General features: G+C 45.7%; 1 protein-coding gene across 2 annotated transcripts in view; it reads left to right on the top strand.

The window, feature by feature from the left end:
* The window catches only part of TNKS (tankyrase), a 316862-nt gene that overhangs the window by 273188 nt on the left and 19271 nt on the right, over window positions 1-24403 (top strand). For both annotated transcript variants that reach the window (XM_077273969.1, XM_077273977.1), the window contains exons 22-23: window positions 14076-14173; window positions 17442-17516. In XM_077273969.1, coding sequence (XP_077130084.1) covers window positions 14076-14173; window positions 17442-17516 — 173 coding nt within the window. The remainder of the gene's footprint in view (window positions 1-14075; window positions 14174-17441; window positions 17517-24403) is intronic.

Genomic DNA, 24403 nt, shown 5'->3' on the forward strand with positions numbered 1-24403 from the left:
GAAGGGCTCTCTTGTTAAGAACATGGCGTGCAGACTCTACCTCTAAGAAATCTCTTATGACCCTACCGTATCAGGGGGGTCGTTTATTCGGAGAGAAGCTGGATCAGCTTATTTCTGATACCACAGGAAGGGAAAAGCAATTTTCTCCCACAGCAAAGGATTAGACAGCCTTTTCATCGCCAATTTCAGGCCCATTTCAAACCCTTTCGTAATACTAGGTGGACCCCAGCGTCAAATCCCGACCCAACCAGGACCGAGATAATCGGGTCTCCTATAGAGCCAACCCGGTGGGAAGAATGCGTTCCCAGCCACCCAGATCGAGGGGATCTAGGTCTCCTAGATTTTCGGCCAAGTGACTTGAGGCATCCTCGGATCTCTGCCGACAGAGTGGGCGGGCGCCTGCTTTTGTTTCACCAGGCCTGGCTCAACTCCGTTCACGACAAGTGGGTGGGAGAACTGGTGTCTTCAGGATACAAGATAGAACTGGTTTGTCAACCTCCACGCCGGTTCTTCCCATCCCGTCTTCCCAGGTCCGAGTCCCGGCGTCAAGCCCTGTTCAAATCTATAGAATCCCTTCAATCCTGCGGGGTCATCATTCCAGTTCCAAGGGAGGAGAGATTTCAGGGGTTCTATTCCAACCTTTTCATAGTGCCCAAAAAGGACGGGGACGGTAAGGCCCATTCTGGACCTGAAATATTTAAACAGGTTTGTCAACACTCGTCACTTTCGGATGGAATCTCTCCAGTCAGTCATTGCGTCAATGGAAGAGGGGGAGTTCTTAGCTTCGATAGACATTCAGGATGCCTACCTGCATATTCCCATATTTCCTTCACATCAAAGATTTCTCCGTTTTGCCATAAACAACCTTAATTTCTAGTTCACAGCTTTACCCTTCTGGCTGGCCTCCACCCCCAGGGTGTTCACGAAGGTCATGGCAACGGTTGTGTCCATTCTGCACTCCCGAGGCATATTAGTTTTGCCATATCTAGACGATCTTCTCATCAAAGGGCCGTCTTTTCAGGCCTGCGAGGAAAATGTCAGCATTTCGCTAGACACTCTTTCTCGTCTGGGTTGGCTGGTGAATTTAAAAGTCATCCCTCGTACCATCCTGGAAAATTTCATTTCTAGGGATAATTTTCGACACCTCTCAAGCTCTGACAATCCTGCCCCAGGACAAGGTCCTGGCTCTTCGGCGAGGGGTAAGAGTCCTTCGGCAACCATGCTTTCATACATTCCAGTCCTGCATGAGGGTTTTAGGAAAGATGGTTGCGACCATGAAAGTAGTGCCATTTGCACAGCTTCATCTTTGACCTCTCCAACATGCACTTTTAGCAGCATGGGACAAGAATCCATTCTCCCTCAACCCTCAGGTGCCGTTTGTCCCCCCAGGTCAGGCAGGCTCTTTCATGGTGGTTAACCAGCCCGTCCCTACTGAAGGGGAAACCCTTTCCTCCAACCCATTGGCTAGTGGTCACAACAGATGCCAGTCTCCTAGGTTTGGGAGCTGTGTTCTTTCACCACACAGCCCAGGGGCGCTGGTCCCCTTGGGAGTCAAGTCTTCCGATCAGTCTCTTAGAGATTCGGGCAGTTCGACTGGCTTTGCAGCATTTCCATCATCTTGTGGCGGGCCGCCCTGTCCGGATTCAATCGGACAATGCCACAGCCGTGGCATACATAAATCATCAGGGGGGCACCCACAGCAAGGCGGCCATGCTGGAAGTAAAGCAAATACTTTACTGGACCGAGAGGAATCACTCAGTGATTTCAGCAGTCCACATTCCGGGCGAAGAGAACTGGGCGGCAGATTTCCTCAGTCGGCAGGGCCTGGCGTCCGGGGAATGGTCTCTCCATCCCGAGGTATTTCAGCAAATATGCCATCAATGGAGGTCTCCGGACGTGGATCTAATGGCGTCCGGGAGGAATTCCAAGGTGCCCAGGTTTGTCGCCCGGTACCGAGATCCATAGGCAATCGCCGTGGATGCGTGCGTTCTGACTTGGAACCAGTTTCATCTCCCATATCTGTTTCCCCTGCTGGCACTGCTCCCGAAAGTAATCAAGAAAATCAAGTCCGAGGGAGTGCCAGCTATTCTGATCGCTCCAGATTGGCCGCGTCTGTCATGGTACGTAGACCTAGTACAGCTGCTCGCCGGAGTTCCGTGGTGGCTTCCCGACCGTCCGGATCATCTATCTCAAGGGCCGATTTACCACCAGAACTTAGGGGCCCTGCATTTAACGGCCTGGCCGTTGAATCTTGGGTTTTAACACAAGCCGGGTTTTCCCAGGAGGTGGCTGATACAATGATTAGTGCCCGAAAATCCGTTTTGGCTCGGATTTATTATCACACTTGGAAGGCTTTTCTTTCGTGGTGCAGAGAGCATGGACTGCCTCCTCTGCGTTTTTCCATTCCATACATTCTTGCCTTTCTCCAAGCAGGTCTGGATTCAGGACTGGCACCAAGTACTCTTAAAAGACAAATTTCAGCCTTATCGATCCTTTTTCGGCACAGGAATGCTACTAACCTACAGGTAAAGACCTTCTTACAGGGAGTCGTTCATAAGGTCCCTCCTTATAGGACTCCTTTGGAGGCTTGGGACCTTAATTTGGTCTTAAGGGCCTTGCAGGAAGTTCCTTTTGAACCCCTTCAGGATATTTCTTTAACTTTCCTTTCCTGGAAAGTCGTATTCGTAGTGGCTATAACTTCCATTAGGCGGGTATCAGAGCTGGCAGCCCTCTCCTGTCGTGCTCCTTTTTTACGGTTCCATCAGGATAAGGTGGTGCTCAGACCAGCGCCCTCCTTTTTGCCGAAGGTTGTTTCCGCGTTCCACATTAACGAAGATATAGTTCTTCCCTCTTTTTGTCCGGCACAGACACCCCATGTGGAAAAAGGCCTCCATACGTTGGACCTAGTGAGAGCGCTGAGGAGGTACATTCCTCGAACAGCTCCTTTTCGACAGACGGATGCTCTGTTTGTCCTCCCAGAGGGTCGCAGGAAGGGATTCGCCGCTTCGAAATCTACCTTGGCCAGGTGGATACGTTCAGCTATTCAGGAGGCCTACTGTGCCAAGGGCATGATGGTTCCGGCTGGAATGAAAGCTCACTCCACTAGAGCAGTGGAGGCTTCCTAGGCGATTCGGCACCAGGCCTCAGCAGAACAGGTTTGCAAAGCTGCGACCTGGTCTAGTCTGCATACCTTTACCAAACACTACAATATCCACTCTCAGATCTCCGTACATGCGAGTCTGGGTAGAAGGATTCTTCATGCGGCGGTAACGCACTTGTAACGACAGCTGCCTGGATAATTGTAACCGGTGAGTTAATTCCCCACCCAGGGACTGCTTTAGGACATTCCACAGTCCTGTGTCCCCCAATGAGCGTCTCGGAGAAAAGGATTTTACGGTGAGTAACACAAAAATCCCTATTTTATTTTTTTTTTTATTATTTTTAACATTCTATCTTTTACTATTGATGCTGCATAGGCAGCATCAATAGTAAAAAGTTGGTCACACTTGTCAAGCACTGTCAAGTTTGTCATCTCCGTAATTGCACTGGTGAGGAAATTCCTGATACCATGAAATGTATGCTGTTTTTCCAGTACAATATGTGGTAAAATGAATGTGGTCATGGTGTACTTGTCAAAAACAAAATACTAATTCAAAGAAAGGGGGAAGTACAAAATCAAGAAAATATTACACTGGTCAATGCAATTTTTCTGGCAAAAGGTTTTAAAACATATTTTAAGTCAATTTTGGCTGCTGATTACGAATATGAACTCTGTTTTTGGCTTTTACACCAGCATTTCGAGATACTTTCAATTTTTGATGAAAATTACTCCTATCTAATGTTTTATGATAAAAACACATGATTTTCGGTACTACATTTTATATATTTTTAATCAAGGAATAACAAAGATTACAAAGTCTATGTACAGCAAATCAAATATACTTACAGAATTAAACTCCAAAATATAAAAACACATATATATGGCACACAGATGAATGACAAATGGCAGTTATTTGAACTTTCTTTTCTGATCTGTGATGTACAGCTTCTGGGTTGTCTCTCATCAAGCTCCAGCAATAGTCAGCCATCATATGTGAGTCCCACAGGACTTGATACCGTTCTTCCATTGTTTTAATGTCCTGATGAAATCGCTCCCCTTGTTCCTCGCTCACATCCCCAAGGTTCTCTGGAAAAATGTCCAAATGGCTGTGTAAATAGTGAATCTTGATACTCATTCTACATCCAAGATTTCGCAGACTCATTAGTAGCTCTTCCACAATCTCTTCATAGATGTCTGCTTTCTTATTCCCTAGAATATTCTGCACCACATTACAAAATGCATTCCAAGCTCTTTCTTCTGTCTCATTCATTGATGTGGTAAAATTTGGGTGTCTCATAAGTGTTCTTATTTGAGGTCCATCAAATATTCCAGCCTTTTTCTTCTCTTCACTAAGACCAGGAAAAGTTGAACATATATAGTTAAAGCATTCTCCACTGTGATTGAGAGCTTTGACGAACTGCTTCATCAATCCAAGTTTTATGTGTAAGGGAGGAAAGACAATGTTCTTCCTATCCACTAGATCAGGGGTGGGCAATTAATTTTGCCATGGGGCCGCATGAGAAATTGGGATGGTTTTAGAGGGCCGGACTAATATAATTACCGTATTTTACGGACTATAAGACGCACCGGACCATAAGGTGCACCCCAAATTTGGGGTGAAAATTGCAGAAAAAAAGATTTTTTTATAAGATGGGGTCCGTCTTATTGTCCGAATTTACAGTATCTTACCTGAGGGGTGGCAGAGCAGGGTCACAGGAGGCATGGTGTCGGCAGAGGTGGGGTGATGCGGTGTGGCGTGCACCTGAGCAGGGTCCCTTCCTGCTTAGGTGGGTGACGCCACGGCCTGGTGTCCATGGTGGGGTTGCAGCAGTGGTGTGGCGGCGGCAGAGGTGCAGTATGGCGTGCGCAGGGTCCCTTCCACCGGTGAGGTGACGCAGCGGCCCGGAATGCAATGTGAGCAGCAGAGCCGGGTTGAATATCGGTGGCGGCGGCCATCTTCCCGAGGCCGCGCGTGCGCAGATGTAGTGCTCTGCTTCACGGTGCTTCAGGAAAATGGCCGCTGGAGGACGCGCGTGCGCAGATGGAGATCGCGGCGACCATTTTCCTGAAGCCAGCTCCATCCACTTTCATCCCAGTCGCCCACTGATCTGATGCCACTTTATTCTGGTTGTCCCCCCTTTCATCCCAGTTGCCCCCATCCGATGCCAGCACCCCCCTGATGCAGACTCCATCCTGACGCCCCCTGATCTGATCGCAGTCGCCCCCCACTCTCACCTCAGCACCCCCGACTCCATCCCGGTCGCCCCCGCACACAATGCCCAGGTCTCTCCCGCTGCCTCCTCCGCCATCTCCCCGTACCCCAGCGCTCATCTTACCGGTCAGCTCATCCGGCTCCAGCCCGCATCTGTCCCACAGATCACGAAGTAATGGGCCAGGCGGCAAGGAGGGGCTGCCGAGCCCGAAGCGGAGCTGAAATCTGCAAACTCGGCTTCAGGAAAATGGCCGCCGCGATCTCCATCTGCGCACGCGCGGCCATTTTCCTGAAGCCCCGTGAAGCAGAGCACTCCATCTGCGCACGCGCGGCCTCGGGAAGATGGCCGCCGCCACCGATATTCAACCCGGCTCTGCTTCTGCTGCTCACATTGCGTTACCTCACCTCAGCATCTGGCGGCTGGCCGAACGGTGCCGGGGGCGGCTGTCAGAAGTGACAGCTAGCTGGCGGGCCGTTTAAAATCATCAGGCGGGCCGGATGCGGCCCGCGGGCTGCATCTTGCCCAGGTCTGCACTAGATCATGGATGACATTCTTATCGCCAGATGCCAAACTCTGTCGCTGAGGCCATTCAGTTTTCACCCAATGCTCTGCTGTAGCTCTACTGTCCCAGTAGCACAGAAAACAAGAGTGTTTTGTGTACCCTCCTTGCAGACCCAAAAGAAAGTTAACCATTTTCAAATCAACACAAATTAACCACCCATGAACATTATATTGTAACCTCTCTAGAACAATCTTGATGTTTTTATATTTTTCTTTAAGTTTTACAGAATGTCCTATTGGTACAGAGCCATACTTTTTTCCATTGTGTAACAGAACACATTTTAAACTTCTTTTGGAACTATCAATAAAAAGCCTCCAATCCCTTGAATCATATGCTGGAAGTCCCATAAAGAGAAGTAGCCCTTCAACATCAGTACAATAGACAAGCTGGCCATCTGAATGGAAGTACTTACGCAGTTCTGCTTCCCTGTTACGATAAAATGCGACACTTGTACCGGGTTTCAACATTCGATTCTCTTGTAGTCTTGAAGCCAATAGTTCAGCAGACTCTTTTGGTAAAGATCTCTAACCAGATCATTCACAGCAGACTGAGTAAACAGAATTGGTTTGTCACAATCTTCATCACATGGCTGAAAAATATCTGGACTGTCTTCTTCATCAGTATAACAATGTGAGGAGAGTTCTGTGTCCACGTTTTCTGGAAGCGCAGTATATTTTGGAACAGGTATGTCTTCGCTATGGGCAACTGGTCGAATAGCTGAAGGGATACTCTGGTATTGCAAATATTGCTTGGTTTTTTTATTGAAACCTTTTACATCGACAAGGCAGAAATAGCAGTCTTCTAAATGATTGCTTGGTTCTCTCCAAACCATAGGAACTCCAAACTCAAGTTTAGCATTCTTTTCCTGACCATGATCTCAAGCTCTCAATACAGGTTTTGCACACTTTGTGAGGAGCCCAATGCTTGTCTTGGTCTCCAAGTTTTACTTTGAAGTATGCAAAATACACGCTCTTAACAAAGTCAGTAATGTTGCCCCTCTGAGTCTTGACAGTAAAGTTTCCACAGATGTAACAAAAAATATTTGGATCATTCGAGCACTGTCTTCTGCGAGATGTAGAGGCCATTGTTAGATCAGCAACATCCTGCAGAGAAATACAAGATAAAAGCTGTTTGCTACTTGAGTTGTTTATTGAATTTCTGTCCACACACACACACACACACACACACACACACACACACACACACACACACACACACACACACACACACACACACCCACACCTTAGGTATTGATTCACAAACAAAAAACAGGAAAACAGCAGGATAAAAACAATAAATATCAAAATTCATTGAAAATTTAAATAAATAAAACAGTACCTGCACGCGACTGTTGTGTACGTTGAAAACTGTTTTGTTTACTTTCTTATCGTAACAAATGGGAATTGTGCATGTTCAAAGAAAACAAAGATATTCTCACATTTATTGGGAGACTAAATGAAAACTACATTTATCTTGGTGAACCGTATAAACCGGCACTTTTCATACACTACTTATATTTTTCATGGAATTCATGAAAATGGGCTATATACCTATAGCGCAAAAACATGATGTGATAGAGAAATTAGAAGATCAGATTTGAATTCGGCACCCTCAAATTAGTCTAAAACTGTTCTTAACCCCTTCACCCCCGGAGCTTTTTCCGTTTTCGTTTTTCGCTCCCCTCCTTCCCAGAGCCAAAACTTTTTTATTTTTCCGTCAATTTGGCCATGTGAGGGCTTATTTTTTGCGGGACGAGTTGTACTTTTGAACGACATCATTGGTTTTAGCATGTCGTGTACTAGAAAACGGGAAAAAAATTCCAAGTGCAGTGAAATTGCAAAAAAAGTGCAATCCCACACTTGTTTTTTGCTTGCCTATTTTGCTAGGTTCACTAAATGCTAAAACTGACCTGCCATTATGATTCTCCAGGTCACTACGAGTTCATAGACACCTAACATGACTAGGTTATTTTTCACCTAAGTGGTGAAAAAAAATTCCAAACTTTGCAAAAAACAAAACAAAACAAAATTGCGCCATTTTCCGATACTCGTAGCGTCTCCATTTTTCGTGATCTGGGGTCAGGTGAGGGCTTATTTTTTGCGTGCCGAGCTGGCGTTTTTAATGATAGCATTTTGGTGTAGATACGTTCTTTTGATCGCCCGTTATTGCATTTTAATGCAATGTCGTGGCGACCAAAAAAACGTAAATCTGGCGTTTCGAATTTTTTTCTCATTACGCCATTTAGCGATCAGGTTAATGCTTTTTTTTTATTGATAGATCGGGCGATTCTGAACGCGGCGATACCAAATGTGTGTAGGTTGGGGTTTTTTTTTATTGATTTATTTTGATTGGGGCGAAAGGGGGGTGATTTAAACTTTTATATTTTTTTTATTTTTTTCACATTTTTAAAAACTTTTTTTTTTTACTTTTGCCATGCTTCTATAGCCTCCATGGGAGGCTAGAAGCAGGCACAGCCCGATCGGCTCTGCTACATAACAGCGATCATCAGATCGCTGTTATGTAGGAGAATTGCAGGTGTGCTGTGAGCGCCGACCACAGGGTGGCGCTCACAGCCACCGGCGATCAGTAACCATAGAGGTCTCAAGGACCTCTATGGTTACAATGGAGGAGCATCGCCGACCCCCGATCATGTGACGGGGGTCGGCGATGCGCTCATATCCGGCCGCACGGCCGGATGCGGTAGTTAAATGCCGCTGTCTGCGTTTGACAGCGGCATTTAACTAGTTAATAGCGGCGGGTGATCGCGATTTCACCCGCCGCTATTGCGCGCACATGTCAGCTGTAAAAAACAGCTGACATGTCGCGACTTTGATGTGCGCTCACCGCCGGAGCGCACATCAAAGCGGGGGTCCCGACATGTGACGTACTATTCCGTCACATGTCGGGAAGGGGTTAAAGTCCATGCCAGAAATTTTTTATTTTTTTTTGTAGACCAGTGTAAGGCTAGGTTCTCATTTCGTTTTTGTGTGAGCGCTAACGGACAGCGTTGCACGGCGAAATTAACGCCGTGCAACGCGTCCGTTAGCACTCCCATTGCCAGCAATGTTAAAGCGCATTGCTAGCGCGTGCCATTTTCGGCACGCGCTAGCGATGTGCCGTTCTTTTGTGGCGCGCCTCGGACGCTGCTTGCAGCGTCCGCGGCGCACCCGAGGTCCGTTCCCCGCTCTGGCAGATCGGGGATCTGCGCTAGCGGGGACGTTTAACGCGACCCCTAAAAAGACATTGCGTTAGCTCAATCCGCTAGCGCTTAGCGCTAAACGGATTGCCCTAACGCAATCTGAACCTAGCCTTATTGATATATATAAATAAAAATTAATACAATTAATTATATAGCCAAACTAACAGGCTCTCCATGCATGTGTCGCCGAACAGCTGACCAGCAGGAGCGCTCCAGGTATCTGGGTTCCCGATGCAGCTATTTGGTAAGCGCTATAGCTTGCCGAATAAGCCCTGACCCGATCAAATTTGCTTGACTACTAGAGACATGCAAATAGACAAGGTAAAAGGAGATTTCGGAAGCTACATAACACATTGACCCCTGATGTTATTATTGCCCCCGATCAGCGACTATATCCACTGAAGACATTACCTGGACACACAGGAATAGTCCCTAGGACACTAATATTGTTCATATGATGCCATGTATTTTTGATTCATTGGGGTACGTATATATCAGCAGGCAGCGCTGAAAAAATAAACTCTGCTACTGATATATAAGTGGATAATATTCAGTGGCATACATAGTCTGTCCTAATAAGTGAACCCATGCAGCATTTTAGTGAAATAAGACAGACCAAGGACCACAAAGGACAACTGCCCATATATATATATATATACCACAAAGCACCAAAAATTGCAGTCAAACAAAGTCCAAGTAATGCAAGAATAGAAAAAACTTTATTTAGATAAAAACAAACACACAGGTGCACAGTAATGGCAGGTAGCAGGTTACCCCATAAAAGTCTACATCCACAAATCCTACAACTAAGGACTAAACCGCAGTGCACAGTTATTTATTGCAACATTGCAACTCACATGAGCAATCAGTCTAGGTATATTAAAATATCAACAAAGTTATAAGCATATTGACTGACTACCCATGTGGCCCCATTGACTCATGTCATAGATATGGTACATACCACACAATTAGATCAGGAGAAATGTGCACCGCAGTCGCACGCGAGGACGCGACTGCGGTGCACATTTCTCCTGATCTAATTGTGTGGTATGTACCATATCTATGACATGAGTCAATGGGGCCACATGGGTAGTCAGTCAATATGCTTATAACTTTGTTGATATTTTAATATACCTAGACTGATTGCTCATGTGAGTTGCAATGTTGCAATAAATAACTGCACTGCGGTTTAGTCCTTAGTTGTAGGATTTGTGGATGTAGACTTTTATGGGGTAACCTGCTACCTGCCATTACTGTGCACCTGTGTGTTTGTTTTTATCTAAATAAAGTTTTTTCTATTCTTGCATTACTTGGACTTTGTTTGACTGCAATTTTTGGTGCTTTGTGGTATATAATGATATATAAGTGGGCAGTGACCAATGTGTTAAATGTTTGTTTTTTTTACAAGGCTAAAGACAAATTCATTAATATAGTGATCTGGAAAGTTTCCATACGAGACAAAAGAATAATTACTGTTTAACGATTTTGGGGGTCCGATCGCTTGAACTATTGCAATTAGAATGATGCAGTAGTGTGCATGCTTGAGCTCTGCTACATTCATTCTCTGTGGTTGTGCATTCGACCTGCTACACCATTTTATAACCAGTATCTACTATATAATTGTCTACGGGTCACTTCTGTCTTTCTGTCTGTCCTTCTGTCTGTCTGTCACGGATATTCATTGGTGGCGGCCTCTGTCTGTAATGGAAATCCAAGTCGCTGATTGGTCGTGGCTGTTTTGCCGCGACCAATCAGCGACGCGCACAGTCCTCCTTCCTCCCTGCAGTCAGTGCCCGGCGCCCGCATACTCCCCTCCGGTCGCCGCTCACACAGGGTTAATGTCGGCGGTAACGGACCGCGTTATACCGCGGGTAACGCACTCCGTTACCGCTGTTATTAACCCAGTTAAGTTGTGTCCCCAACTTTTTGCTATTGACGCTGCCTATGCGGCATCAATAGTAAAAAATGTAATGTTAAAAATAATTTTAAAAAAAAATCTGCTATACTCACCCGCTGTATTCCGCGTGCGCGAGAAGGACCTGCCATGACGTCACGGTCATGTGACCGTGACGTCATGGCAGGTCCTTCTCGCGCAGGCGCGAAGAAGCTGCGGTACCATGGGACAGGCAGGGACAGCGCCAGGAGCAGGTGAGTATTTCATATTCACCTGTCTGAGTTCCATCCACCGGGCGCCGCTCCGTCTTCCCGTCCTCTTGCAGTGACTGTGCAGCTCAGAGGGCGCGATGAGGTATTAGTGTGCGTGCCGCCCTCTGCCTGTACAGTCAGTGCGGAGAGACGGGATGCTGAGGAGCAGCGACGAGAGGTGAGTATGTGTTTTTTTTATTTTATTTTTTTTAATTGCAGCAGCAGCAGCATTACATGTGGCACAATGCTGTGTTGAGCGTCTATGGGGCCATAAAGAACTGCATGGAGCATTTTATGGGGCATCTATGGGGCCATAACTACACTGTGTTCCAAATTATTATGCAAATAATATTTCTCATATTTTCTCTAAATTACCTATCAGAATTGCAGTCATTGTTGTTTTCCAGTCATCTACTATTCTAGTATAATTGCAATGTTTTGGAACAAACTGCCTATGAAAACAGTATCTTTTTTTTAAAAAAAATAAACACTCAAAATGCATGTTCCAAATTATTATGCACAGCAGAGTTTTCAACCTTTTTTTTTTATTTTGAACAAAAAAAATGGTCAATTGTGAAGTTATAAGCATTATCAGCTTATTACAAAATGAAATCAAACAGTTTTCAAGTGAAAACTTTATTCTAGGTGATGTTACATTTGCACATAGGACCCCTTGTTCGAAAGAAGCTTCTGAACTCTCTCGTCCATTGAATTTGACAGTTTTTGAATGGTTTCTGCTTCAATTGTTTTGCATGTGGACAAAATACCCTCCCAGAGCTGTTGCTTAGATGTGAACTGCCTCCCGCCATCATAGACACTCCTTTTGATAATGCTCCAGAGGTTCTCAATGGGGTTGAGGTCAGGGGAAGATGGTGGCCACACCATAAGTTTGTCCTCTTTTATGCCCATAGCAGCCAGAGATGCAGATGTGTTTTTTTGCAGCATGAGACGGTGCATTATCATGCATGAAAATGATCTTGCTGCGGAAAGCACGGTTCTTCCTCTTGAACCATGGCAGGAAGTGTTGTTTTAGAAACTCCACATAGATTATGGAGTTCATCTTTACCCCTTCAGGGATCATAAAGGGGCCGACAATCTCTCTCCCCATGATTCCAGCCCAAAACATTACTCCACCCCCTCCTTGTTGGCGCCTTAGCCGTGTTTTCACGGGGTGTACATCAACCAGCCATCCTCCACTCTATCCATCTGGACCATCGAGCGTTGCACGGCACTCATTGGTGAACAAAACAGTTTGGAAGTCAGTCTTCATGTATCGTTTGGCCCACTGGAGCCGTTTCTGCTTGTGTGCAGTGGATAGAGTTGGTCGACAGGATGGCTTACGCACCTCTGAAGGATCCTGCATCTTGTTGTTCTGGGGACGTTGGAGGCACCAGCAGCTTCAAAAACTTGTCTGCTGCTATGAGAAGGTATTTTTGCAGCTGCTCTTTTAACCTTACGCAATTGCCTGTTGGAAAGAGTCCTCAATTTTTCCTTATCAGCACGCACACGTGTGTGCTGGGAATCAGCTACATACTTCTTGATTGTGCGATGATCATGATGAAGTGTCTTGGCAATGTTGATTGTAGTCATGCCTTGACCTAAATACTCCACAATTTGTTGCTTCTCAGCAGCCGACACATCCTTTTTCTTTCCCATTTTGGCAAAAAATGTAGGCTGCTTAATAATGTGGAACAGCCTTCTTAAGTAGTCTTGCCTTTATTTGGACACACCTGCCAAACTAATTTGCACAGGTGTCTGCAATTGCTTTCAGTGATATAAAGAGCCCTGACACACATCACCATCAATGAGTTTAAATGACAAACAAAAAAATTCTAACCTTATCACTCCTAAACTCTTTGTGCATAATAATTTGGAACACAGTGTACATGGAGCATTATATGGGCCATCTATGGGGCCATAACTGCATGGAGCATTATATGGGACATCTATGGGGCCATAACTGCATGGAGCATTATATGGGGCATCTATGGGGCCATAACTGCATGGACCATTATATGGGGCATCTATGGGGCCATAACTGCATGGACCATTATATGGGGCATCTATGGGGCCATAACTGCATGGAGCAATATATGGGGCATCTATGGGGCCATAAAGAACTGCATGGAGCATTATATGGAGCATCTATGGGGCCATAACTGCATGGAGCATTATACTACGTGACTGGGCAATATACTATGTGGACATGCATTTTCTAGAATACCCGATGCGTTAGAATCGGGCCACCATCTAGTAAATAAATATTCCCTGTTTTGGCAATTTGGTGAGCGTCCCAGTGGTCGGACCCTCAACCCAGTCTCACCGGACCCCTGTAAATCTGTAAATACAGCTATTAAATAGTCTGCTAATAAATGTATGAATAGAATAAAAGAAAGCCTGGCTTTACAGTGTATTGGCAGAAACCGGAGCCATTTCTAATGTAGAATGATACAAGCGGAATCCGGGACAACTACTTTGAGGTTAAAGTGGTAAAAAGTACTTTCCAGCACAGTAAGACGCATCAATAATCTTAAATAAGACTGAACTACTGTTTGGCCTTGCAAGACTCTTTTGCAATGAGACATCTCTGGAGCACCACTGAGGATTTGATCTTCCATTATTTCTTACCACAGAACACTTTGTGCAATTAATCTTCTAGACTTTTCTTTTCAAGGACTGGGTAGCTTTGAGGCATCCAGGTACAGTCACAATAATTGCTTGGCTGTGCTTCATGTTCTGCTCTTGGTCTGTGCAGAAATTTCTCATCAATGCTCCTTTTTTTTACTCTCACAACCGCCCAGGGGCCCTTAAATTTCTTTTATGGTTTTGTTACCCTTTGATTCTTTTTCATTTTAGGAACCAATCCTTATTTGACTTTTCACTGTGTTAGCCAAGGCACTGTTCTTTTGGACCTCGCTTCAGATGATAAAGAATATCAATCAGTCGAGGAAGAGGTAATTGCTCTTGAACTGAATCTTGCTCCCTATAAATGCACTTATTAAATATTGTATGCTCTGTAGCAGTTCCTTACCCCATATATTTTCCTGATAAGAACCAAACCCTGTTCAAACATGGTGTAAAAATTGTGGCTGATTTGTAACAACCCTTAAATGGGAATAGCTCACTTTAATTACGAAAGTTGCCCCAATGTCAAAATATCAGCAGTTCCAGCACCTTCACGTTTGGCTTTTCTGTTATTTTTTTCATTTAGGAAATGTCTTTGAATTCTATTTAAACAAAATACTTTTTTTGTTTTTGTTATACTTTTTTGCCTTCCTTTAAGGGGACTTGAACCTGCACCTGCTACCCTATTGGGACTGTCGGTTTACTGTTCTGGTGACCGCCATGTCTGTGCTATATGTTGTGCTATTTAATCTGACAATCTGCAATGGAGACTTTGGCACAGATGTGAACAGAACTTAAAGCATCTGGTATTATTAATACAGTTATTTTTAGGAGCTCTTGACACATAAAGGGCTTTGTTTGTTTGCTTTTTAGGTTTTTACAGTTCATCATGTAATAACTTAAACTGAGCAAGACGCGACTGCTTCTGGAACTGGAGCTGTTATTTGCTGCATACAGTTAGAATTACTATTATCTATTTCCACGGTCAGCTGCGAATGCTGACCAACAAATGTGTCCTCATTTCTCCTGGATCAATAAAGCTGACGTTCTCTAGAATGATCCAAAAATAGAGAAAGCTTCCAAGTTTTTCCTAGCTTTACCGTGTAATCTCCTTAAAGAGGCACCATGTAGTGCGCCAGCATGAATTGTCTCATGATGATAATGAGAATTATGTATGGAAGTGCTTGAAATTGATCCCATTTCCATGCATTGCCGTTACTTATACTGTGAGGAGCATATATGCATAAAAGACCCACTTAAGGCTTTTATGTGCTATGAGCCAGCCATCTAATCATCAGACTAACTACTAGACATTTCATAGCGCAAGTGCATTACTTTAAGGGATATTCCCATCTCCGAGATTCTATCCCAATAGGTAGGTGTAATATTAATATTAGCAAATTCCTCCAATGATAAATATAGTATAGTTCTGATTCGCTATGTCACTTACCCCATGTGCTGGGCATTGCAATAGCTTGGGTATCCATGGTTATGACTAGTGATGAGCGAATATACTCGTTACTCGAGATTTCTCGATAATGCTCGGGGGTCCTCCAAGTATTTTTTAGTGCTCGGAGATTTAGTTTTCATCGCCGCAGCTGAATGATTTACATCTGTTAGCCAGCCTAAGTACATGTGGGGTTGCCTGGTTACTAGGGAATCCCCACATGTAATCAAGCTGGCTAATAGCTGTAAATCATTCAGCTGCGGCGATGAAAACTAAATCTCCGAGCACTAAAAAATATTCTGAGGACCCCCCGAGCGTGCTCGAGAAATCTCAAGTAACGAGTATATTCGCTCATTACTAGTTATGACCACACATAGTAACAGTTGGTTAGACCGCTCTTAAGGTACCGTCACACTAAGCGACGCTGCAGCGATACAGACAACGATGCTGATCGCTGCAGCGTCGCTGTTTGGTCGCTGGAGAGCTGTCACACAGACCGCTCTCCAGCGACCAACGATACCGAGGTCCCCGGGTAACCAGGGTAAACATCGGGTTACTAAGCGCAGGGCCGCGCTTAGTAACCCGATGTTTACCCTGGTTACCAGCGTAAAATGTAAAAAAAACAAACAGTGCATACTTACATTCGCGTCCCCCGGCGTCCGCTTCCTGCACTGACTGAGCGCCGGCCCTAACAGCAGAGCGGTGACGTCACCGCTGTGCTGTACTTTCACTTTCACTTTACGGCGCTCAGTCAGTGTGGGAAGCGGACGCCGGGGGACGCGAAGGTGAGTATGTAGTTTGTTTTTTTTACATTTTACACTGGTAACCAGGGTAAACATCGGGTTACTAAGCGTGGCCCTGCGCTTAGTAACCCGATGTTTACCCTGGTTACCAGTGTAAAACATCGCTGGTATTGTTGCTTTTGGTGTCAAACACGACGATACACGCCGGTCTGACGACCAAATAAAGTTCTGAACTTTGTTCAACGACCAGCGATATCACAGCAGGATCCTGATCGCTGCTGCGTGTCAAACTAAACGATATCGCTAGCCAGGACGCTGCAACGTCACGGATCGCTAGCGATATCGTTTAGTGTGACGGTACCTTTAGTGGGCATAACCATAGATACCTTATCTACTACAATGCCCTACATGAGGTAAGTGACAAAGCGAATCTGAAGAACTATACTATATTTCTAATTGGAGGTATTTGCTAATATTATTATTGCTACACCTAATAATAATATTATTATTATTATTATTACACATATTGGGAAAGGATCATGGAGATGGGAATATCCCTTTAACATTATAATATTGTATAGAGTGTAATTGGCGACTACGATTTAGCCATCAGTGAAGAGCCTGGAAGATACTTTAAAGGGATCTTATGATTTGCATAACTAGATATTAAAGCAAACCTGTTATCAGGATGATGTACCCCAAACTACAGGCATGCTTGTGAAGGTGCATTAAAAGGAAGGTCAGCAGGTTTTTGCCATGTAATCTGACAGTTGCATGATGTAGGAGCAAAGACCCTGATTCCAGCGATGTCTCACTTAGTTCACGGAGTGCAGCAGTTATGGTCTCTGTTGCAGACCTAGCAGATAACAGAAGGTGGAGCTCTTTATAACCCCACCCACACCACTAATTAGCAGCTTTCTGTGTACACACTGCTGGGGGTGTGGTTGGACTATGAGGAACAAGGCACTTAGTTCTGTAGTGATGTTTGATTTCCTGCCGCTAAAACCCTGATTTTATTGAAACGTCAAAACACAACCTATTAGGTGGCACATCACTGGAATCAGGATCTCTGTCCCTTCATCATGCTGCTCTCAGATGACAGACAAAAACCTGCAGACACATTCCCTTTAATGCTGATGAAATCCTTATCTTGTTTGTAGAAATCTGTCATTTTAGAGAAATCCCTAGTTGAAATTGTATTTGAATGAGTGGGTGGGCACAGCTCTACTTCTCCCCTCTCACACTACCTACCTCTGTCTGACGGGGCACTCATGTTTGTCTTGTCAGAGAGGATGCAGAGCTCTTAGTGCTGTGCCCGCCCCACTGCACTTGCAGCTCCGCATACAAGTTCAACTATGGATTTCTGATGTCATTGTATGGCACTGAATTAATTTTCTTCTTTCACAGATGCAAAACTCTATTCGTGAGCACAGAGATGGGGGCAATGCTGGTGGGGTTTTCAACCGATACAATGTGATCAGGGTATGTTATCCTATGTCTATCCTTTTTTTTGGGGGGGGACACTATAAGGCACACTTTTTATCAAAAAAACTTAACTTAAACTCAGGAAAACGTTGCCTACGATCGCGAACAACACTGACTGCTGTTCCCAATCACTTAAAAGAACAGCTCTTTCCTCTGGCCTGACCCTGTTCTCTGATCAGTGCAGGGCAGGAGTGAAAGCTACCAGGACCTGCACAACAATGCAGTTGCACACATGCTACAGGTCCTCAATAGCTTTAAAGGGGTGTCGTCAAGTCTAAAAGCTAACCCTATACATGGATATAACTTTCAATCTTAAGAACACACCTTTAAGGACCTTTCACCTGACTAGCTGAAAGACCTTTTAGGTCATGTTGATCCTTCATTTGTCTGGAAAAACCTTCAAATTGCGATGTGCTTCTCTGTAGCTGACCTGTATGTGTTGTAGATGTGCGATGTCTGTAGATGTGTCCATAATGTGCGGGCTATAAAGCTTTGTGTTTTTAATACACATTGTGGTGAAATGTGTATATATATATCTATGTGTGTGTAGTGGCATATGTCTAGGGTTATATATGTGCCTAGTGATAATGTAACATCTGTCCTGAAGGCAAGTCGCACCTAGGTGTTAACAGGTACTTCCTTGGGATTAGTAGCCATTGTCTCCCTATCTCACCAGGAGGTCTAGCTAGGGCCCAGAAGAAAGGGAACCTTTGGCACCTCCTAGGACTTGGAGGGGGGATGCTAATTGCGGCCTGAGGTGATCTATTCCTGAGAACCTTTTCACAAGTGTCTCAAAAGAGAAAATAATATATTCATTAGTAGAGCAGCCGTGGCCAATCAAACCGCCCGCAATTATGATATTAACTTGAGGGGCCGGTCTAGAAACCTGACCTCAGACCAAAGTTATAAATTTAGGCTGCAGACAGAGAATTGTGTTCACATGTGAGGGCAGCCTGAGAAGCTGATGTGTTCCATCAACTCCATTCACCCCCCCCTCAGGGAGCAGAAAGCAAACTACCAGTTAGATGATTTCTGTAAGTTTTTCTCCTGTTTATTTTGATACTGTTTTGCATAAGTTGTATGTCTTTTTATTATATTTTTATACCTTTTTCTTATTGTAAGCATTGAACCTTTTGTTATTAAAGTATAAAACTTTAACAAGTTGAACCTTGAATGTTCTAAAAGAATCCATAGCCTAAGGTGTGTGAGCCTTATGAGTAATAGACATATTTTTATTAGTAATATAATTTCTGGGACTCATCGCCCATATATTCGATGAGTGGTGGCAGCGTGCATGAGAGGGTGTGTGGCCTGGGTTGGTGTGTGATTTATGCTCCCATTACAGCATAGGACAGAGGTTGAATGCTGGACTGAGAGTGGGGAGATAGATTAACCCTTGCAGGCACAACCCCAAGTCACGTGTGAGAGCAGGCACGTGACAAATAAGTGACACCACGGAGTAGGGATCCGTGACAATTGGTGGCAGAGCGGTGGGATAGAATTATTTCTATTAGAGCCTTTGTTCATGGTTTAAGCAATTATTCCCTGTACTAAAGAATTGGTATCCTTGCAAGGAGTGCACTAGTTCTTCAAGGTTCAACTCAGTGCTTACTTAGACATACTTGCAAACAGTTTCCCCTCCCCGTTTTTCTTTTCTATCTTTTATTTGGCAAAGGCTGTTCATCGATATGGCAGCCCAGTACAAGAAGCAGAGCAAAGAGGCTCTGACCGACCTCTGTGAGCAGAGAGGAATAGAGACAGCCGACAGATCCAATGAGCTGCTGATACGCGCCTTGGTCGAGCAGGACATAGAGCAAAGTGCTGGAACATCTGGGCAAGGAGAGAGCCCACCTCAGAGAGACCCAGCAATGCCAGCTCTTGCACCTGAGATGCCTGATGGAAGTGTCAGCAATGCCAGTGCTGAGGAGCCTATGGACTGTACTTTGCAAATGGACTTACAACGGCTGGAAACAAGTGATCCCAATCTGCGCATGCAGCTTATCCTACAGCACCGACAGGCTGAGAGAGGCTGCAGAACGCCAGGCTGCTGCTGCAGAACGCCGGGACCGGGCTGAGAGAGAGGCTGCAGAATGCTGGGACCGACAGGCTGAGAGAGAGGCAGCAGAATGCCGGGAGGACAGAGCGTTCCAGCTTCAGATGGCTCAAATAGAGCGGGGTATCAGTCCTCAGATAACCCCCTCCCAGGACATAAATCCAAGGAGACCACGTCTAGAAAACTTCCCTGTGATGGAGAAGGATACGGACTTAGATACTTTCCTGCGGGGATTTGAAAAAACTTGCAGGCAGTACCATCTACCCTGTGGGCACAGTATCTAACCCCAGGTTGAGAGGCAAAGCCCTGGAAGTTTTTGCTGGCCTCCCACCAGAGCTAGATGCGAACTATGAGGCCATAAAAGAGGCCCTGATCAGGAAATACAACCTGACACCAGAAGTGTATCGTAGAAAGTTCCGGAACCTACAGCGTGGTTCAACGGACAGCTATGCGAATGTTGTGAGCACCTTGAGGACCACGTTCCACCAATGGATTAGGGGACTTTCTGTTAACAGTTTTGAGGACTTAACGGATCTTATGGTCAAGGATCAATTTCTTCACATGTGCCCCACGGATGTACGACAATTTGAGTGTGATCGGGAGCCACAAACTGCGGATCAGGCTGCAAGGATTGCGGACTGCTATGTGGCTAACAGGATGCCTGAGGTGCGGAAGCCATCGGGATTCAGCTGGAGGGGAGGTAAGCCAAACTGGGACCCTTCTCCCTCTGCCGGCCGATCACCAGTGCTGTCCAAGCCCACTTTCTATGGGGCCGCGGGAAATAGACATTATCTAGGTGATGATGCACGCCGATGCTTCTCCTGCAACAAAGTGGGACATGTTAGCGCTGTCTGCCCTGATAGGGAGAAATGCCCAACTACCACCACAAAGCCATCTGTGCACCCACCGTCTGTCCTCTTTGTAGCCGGCTCTGATGCGAGGGCGAATGAGGACTGTCAATCTGTCACTGTTGGCAATAAAGTCACCATTGGTCTCAGAGACACTGGGGCAGAGGTGACCCTGGTGCGTCCAGCCATGATAACCCCCGCCAATATCATACCAGGAAAGACTATGTCTATAACCGGGATTGGAGGGGTCAGCCCTGCCGTACCCATGGCCCGTGTGTACCTGGACTGGGGAGCAGGGAAAGGACTGAGGGAAGTGGGAGTATCAGAGGCTATTCCCACCAATGTGTTGCTAGGCACCGACCTGGCGAGGATGGTGTCCCACTATGTTCCTCCCTTGCAAGTAAATGCAGAGAAAGTGGAAGAAAGAGACCCACCTGAGATCCCGTGTGAGGAGGGAAAATGTCCCAATGCACAGGACTGTAATTATGTGGCAGCTGTGACCCGGAGTCAGGCTGCGGCTCAGACTCAGGCCCAGGGATTAGAGGATGAGTCTCAGACAGAACTGCCAGGACAGGAGGCCCATACTGTGGTCCCGGAGCCACCATACGTTCCAGACCCACCAAGATCCCTGATAACAGACACTGAAAACTCAGCTTCAGACCAGCGCCTGGCAGTCACACTAGGCCAGGGCCTGCAGGCTGACCGTCAGAGCTTCCAGGAGGCCCTGCAGACAGATGTCAGTCTGGAGGAGCTCAGATGTCTTGCAGACCAACCCCTTGCTGCTTCTGACAGAGAGAGTATACTGGGACCAGGGCAGACTGTATACAGAGACAATCCCCACGGATACTACAAATCTTGGGACTATGAACGGAGGCTGATCGTCCCTTATCCATTTAGGGAACAATTATTGAGGATTGCCCATGAAATTCCTTTGGCCGGACACCTTGGAATACAAAAGACTAAAGCTCGCCTGACACATAACTTCTATTGGCCCAAGATGGGGACAGATATTGCCAATTACTGCCGATCATGTGTAGTTTGTCAGAGAGTTGGAAAGTCCGGGAATATACAGAAAGCTCCATTGATACCACTGCCTGTGATCGATGAGCCTTTGCAGCGAGTGGCTGTGGATATCATAGGGCCCCTTGCAATCCCTAGCAGCTCTGGCAAAAAGTACATCCTCACAGTGGTGGACTATGCTACACGATACCCAGAAGCTGTGGCGCTGTCCTCCACCTGAGCAGACAAAGTGGCGGATGCTTTACTGACTGTTCTCTCGTGTGGGTTTCCCCAGAGAAATGTTGACCAATCAGGGAACCCAGTTCATGTCTGATCTGATGGAAAGCCTCTGTGAAAGAATACAAGTGCAGCATTTTGTGGCCAGTGCCTATCATCCCCAAACCAATGGACTCTGCGAGCGTTTTAATGGAACATTAAAGCAAATGCTCAAAATGCTGGTGGAGACTGAAGGGGAGAGACTGGGAGCGGTACCTCCCCCATCTGTTGTTTGCCTACAGAAAGGTACCCCAGGCGTCTACTGGATTCTCCCTCCTTTGAACTGATTTATGGGAGGAGGGTAAGGGGGCCACTTGATTTGATTAAGGACTGTTGGGAGGACGACCCCAGAACTACTGGAGTCTCAGTGGTCGAATATGTACTGCGGCTCAGAGAGAGAATGCAAAAACTGAGCAACCTGGCCCATGAGAACGTGACCCAGGCCCAAATCAACCAGAAGGTCTGGTACGACCGTAATGCCAGACTGAGGGCCTACGAGAAAGGGCAGAAGGTTTGGGTGTTGGTCCCTATGTTACAGAATAAAATGCAGGCCGCATGGGAGGGACCATATACTGTACATAAGCGGCTGAATGATGTTAATTATGTGGTGACACTAGATGAGCATGCAAAGCATCAGAAAGTGTTTGATGTAAATATGTTGAAGGCACATCATGCCAGGGAGGCCTGTGTCTTACCTGTCTGTAGCCTGCCTGAAGAGGGTGAGGCTGATCTGTTACTGGACGTGGGGGCCGGGACTCAGTACATGGAGTCCCTGGAGTCAGCAGAGGTTAACCCTGAGCTATCCCACAGTCAGAGGTCTGAGCTGATGGGGGCGCTCAGCGAGTTCACCGAAGTCTTCACAGGGGAGCCTGGGAGGACACACTTAGCAGTTCACCATGTGGACACTGGTACTAATCCCCCAGTACGGCAGTCTGCATACCGTGTGTCAGCAGAGGTGAAGACTCACAGGAGGGAACAGGTAGAGGAGATGCTGAAACTCAAGGTGATACAAAAATCCCAGAGTGCCTGGGCCTCGCCTGTGGTTCTTGTCCCAAAAAAGGACCGTACTACCCGGTTCTGTGTAGACTATAGGAAATTAAATGTACTTTCTCGCCAAGATGGGGCAGAACCAGATACGTGCTCGGGAGCTGACCTGTAAGTCAACCCCCATGCACGTTCATAAGGAGGGAGGTGTGGTGAAATATGTGTATACATATCTATATGTGTGTAGTGGCATATGTCTAGGGTTATATGTGTGCCTAGTGATAATGTAACATCTGTCCTGAAGGCAAGTCGCACCTAGTTGTTAGCAGGTACTTCCTTGAGATTAGTAGACATTGTGTCTCCCTATCTCACCAGGAGGTCTAGCTAGGGCTGAGAAGAAAGGGAACCTTTGGGGCCTGAGGTGATCTATTCCTGAGAACCTTTTCAACAAGTGTCTCAAAAGAGAAAATAATATATTCATTAGTAGAGCGGCCGTGGCCAATCAAACAGCCCGCAGTTATGATATTAACCTGAAGGGCCGGTCTAGAAACCTGACCTCAGACCAGAGAATTGTGTTCACATGTGAGGGCAGCCTGAGAAGCTGATGTGTTCCATCAACTCCATTCACCTCCCCTCAGGGAGCAGAAAGCAAACTATCAGATGATTTCTGTAAGTTTTTCTCCTGTTTATTTTGATACTGTTTTGCATAAGTTGTATGTCTTTTTTTATCATATTTTCATACCTTTTTCTTATTGTAAGCATTGAACCTTTTGTTATTAAAGTATAAAACTTTAACAAGTTGAACCTTGAGGCTATGTGCACACATTGCAGATTATTTGCGGTTTTTTAGCGTTTTTGCGCTATAAAAACGCTATAAACCCGCAAATAATCTGCATACATTAAGCATGCCATCATTTTTAATGAAATCCGCAATTTCTGTGCACATGATGTGCGTTTTTCCGCATGAAAAACGCATTGCGGAAAAATAATGAACATGCTCATTAATTTAGCGGTTTTTTTCACGGTTTTCCCACTGTCTAATGCATTGGGAAATGTCCGGGAAAAACCGCATCAAAAACGCGTCAAAAATGCGTCAAAACTGCGCAAAAACGCGCTAAAAAACGCATGCGGTTTTCATGCGGAAATCCGGCAGAAATGTATGGATTTTCACAGGAATTTTCTGCATGAATTCCTGAACGTGTGTAGGGGGCCTTAATGTTCTAAAAGAATTCATAGCCTAAGGTGTGTGAGCCTTATGAGTGATAGACATATTTTTATTAGTAATATTATTATTTCTGGGACTCATCGCCCGTGTATTCGATGAGTGGTGGCAGCGTGCATGAGCGGGTGTGTGGCCTGGGTCGGTGTGTGATTTATGCTCCCATTACAGCATAGGACAGAGGTTGACTGCTGGACTGAGAGTGGGGAGATAGATTAGCCCTTGCAGGCACAACCCCAAGTCACTTGTGAGAGCAGGCACGTGACGAATAAGTGACACCACGGAGTAGGGATCCGTGACACACATGCTGCAGAGAAACGGTAACGATAAATTTATTGCATTCATATTCTACCCTAAAAGCATTAAAGGGAACCTGTCACCCCGTTTTTCCCGTATGAGATAAAAATACTGTTAAATAGGGCCTGAGCTGTGCATTACAATAGTGTATTTTGTGGACCCCGATTCCCCACCTATGCTGCCGAAATACGTTACCAAAGTAGCCGTT

Source organism: Ranitomeya variabilis, chromosome 1 (assembly GCF_051348905.1).
Source record: "Ranitomeya variabilis isolate aRanVar5 chromosome 1, aRanVar5.hap1, whole genome shotgun sequence".
Taxonomy (NCBI): Eukaryota; Metazoa; Chordata; class Amphibia; order Anura; family Dendrobatidae; genus Ranitomeya; species Ranitomeya variabilis.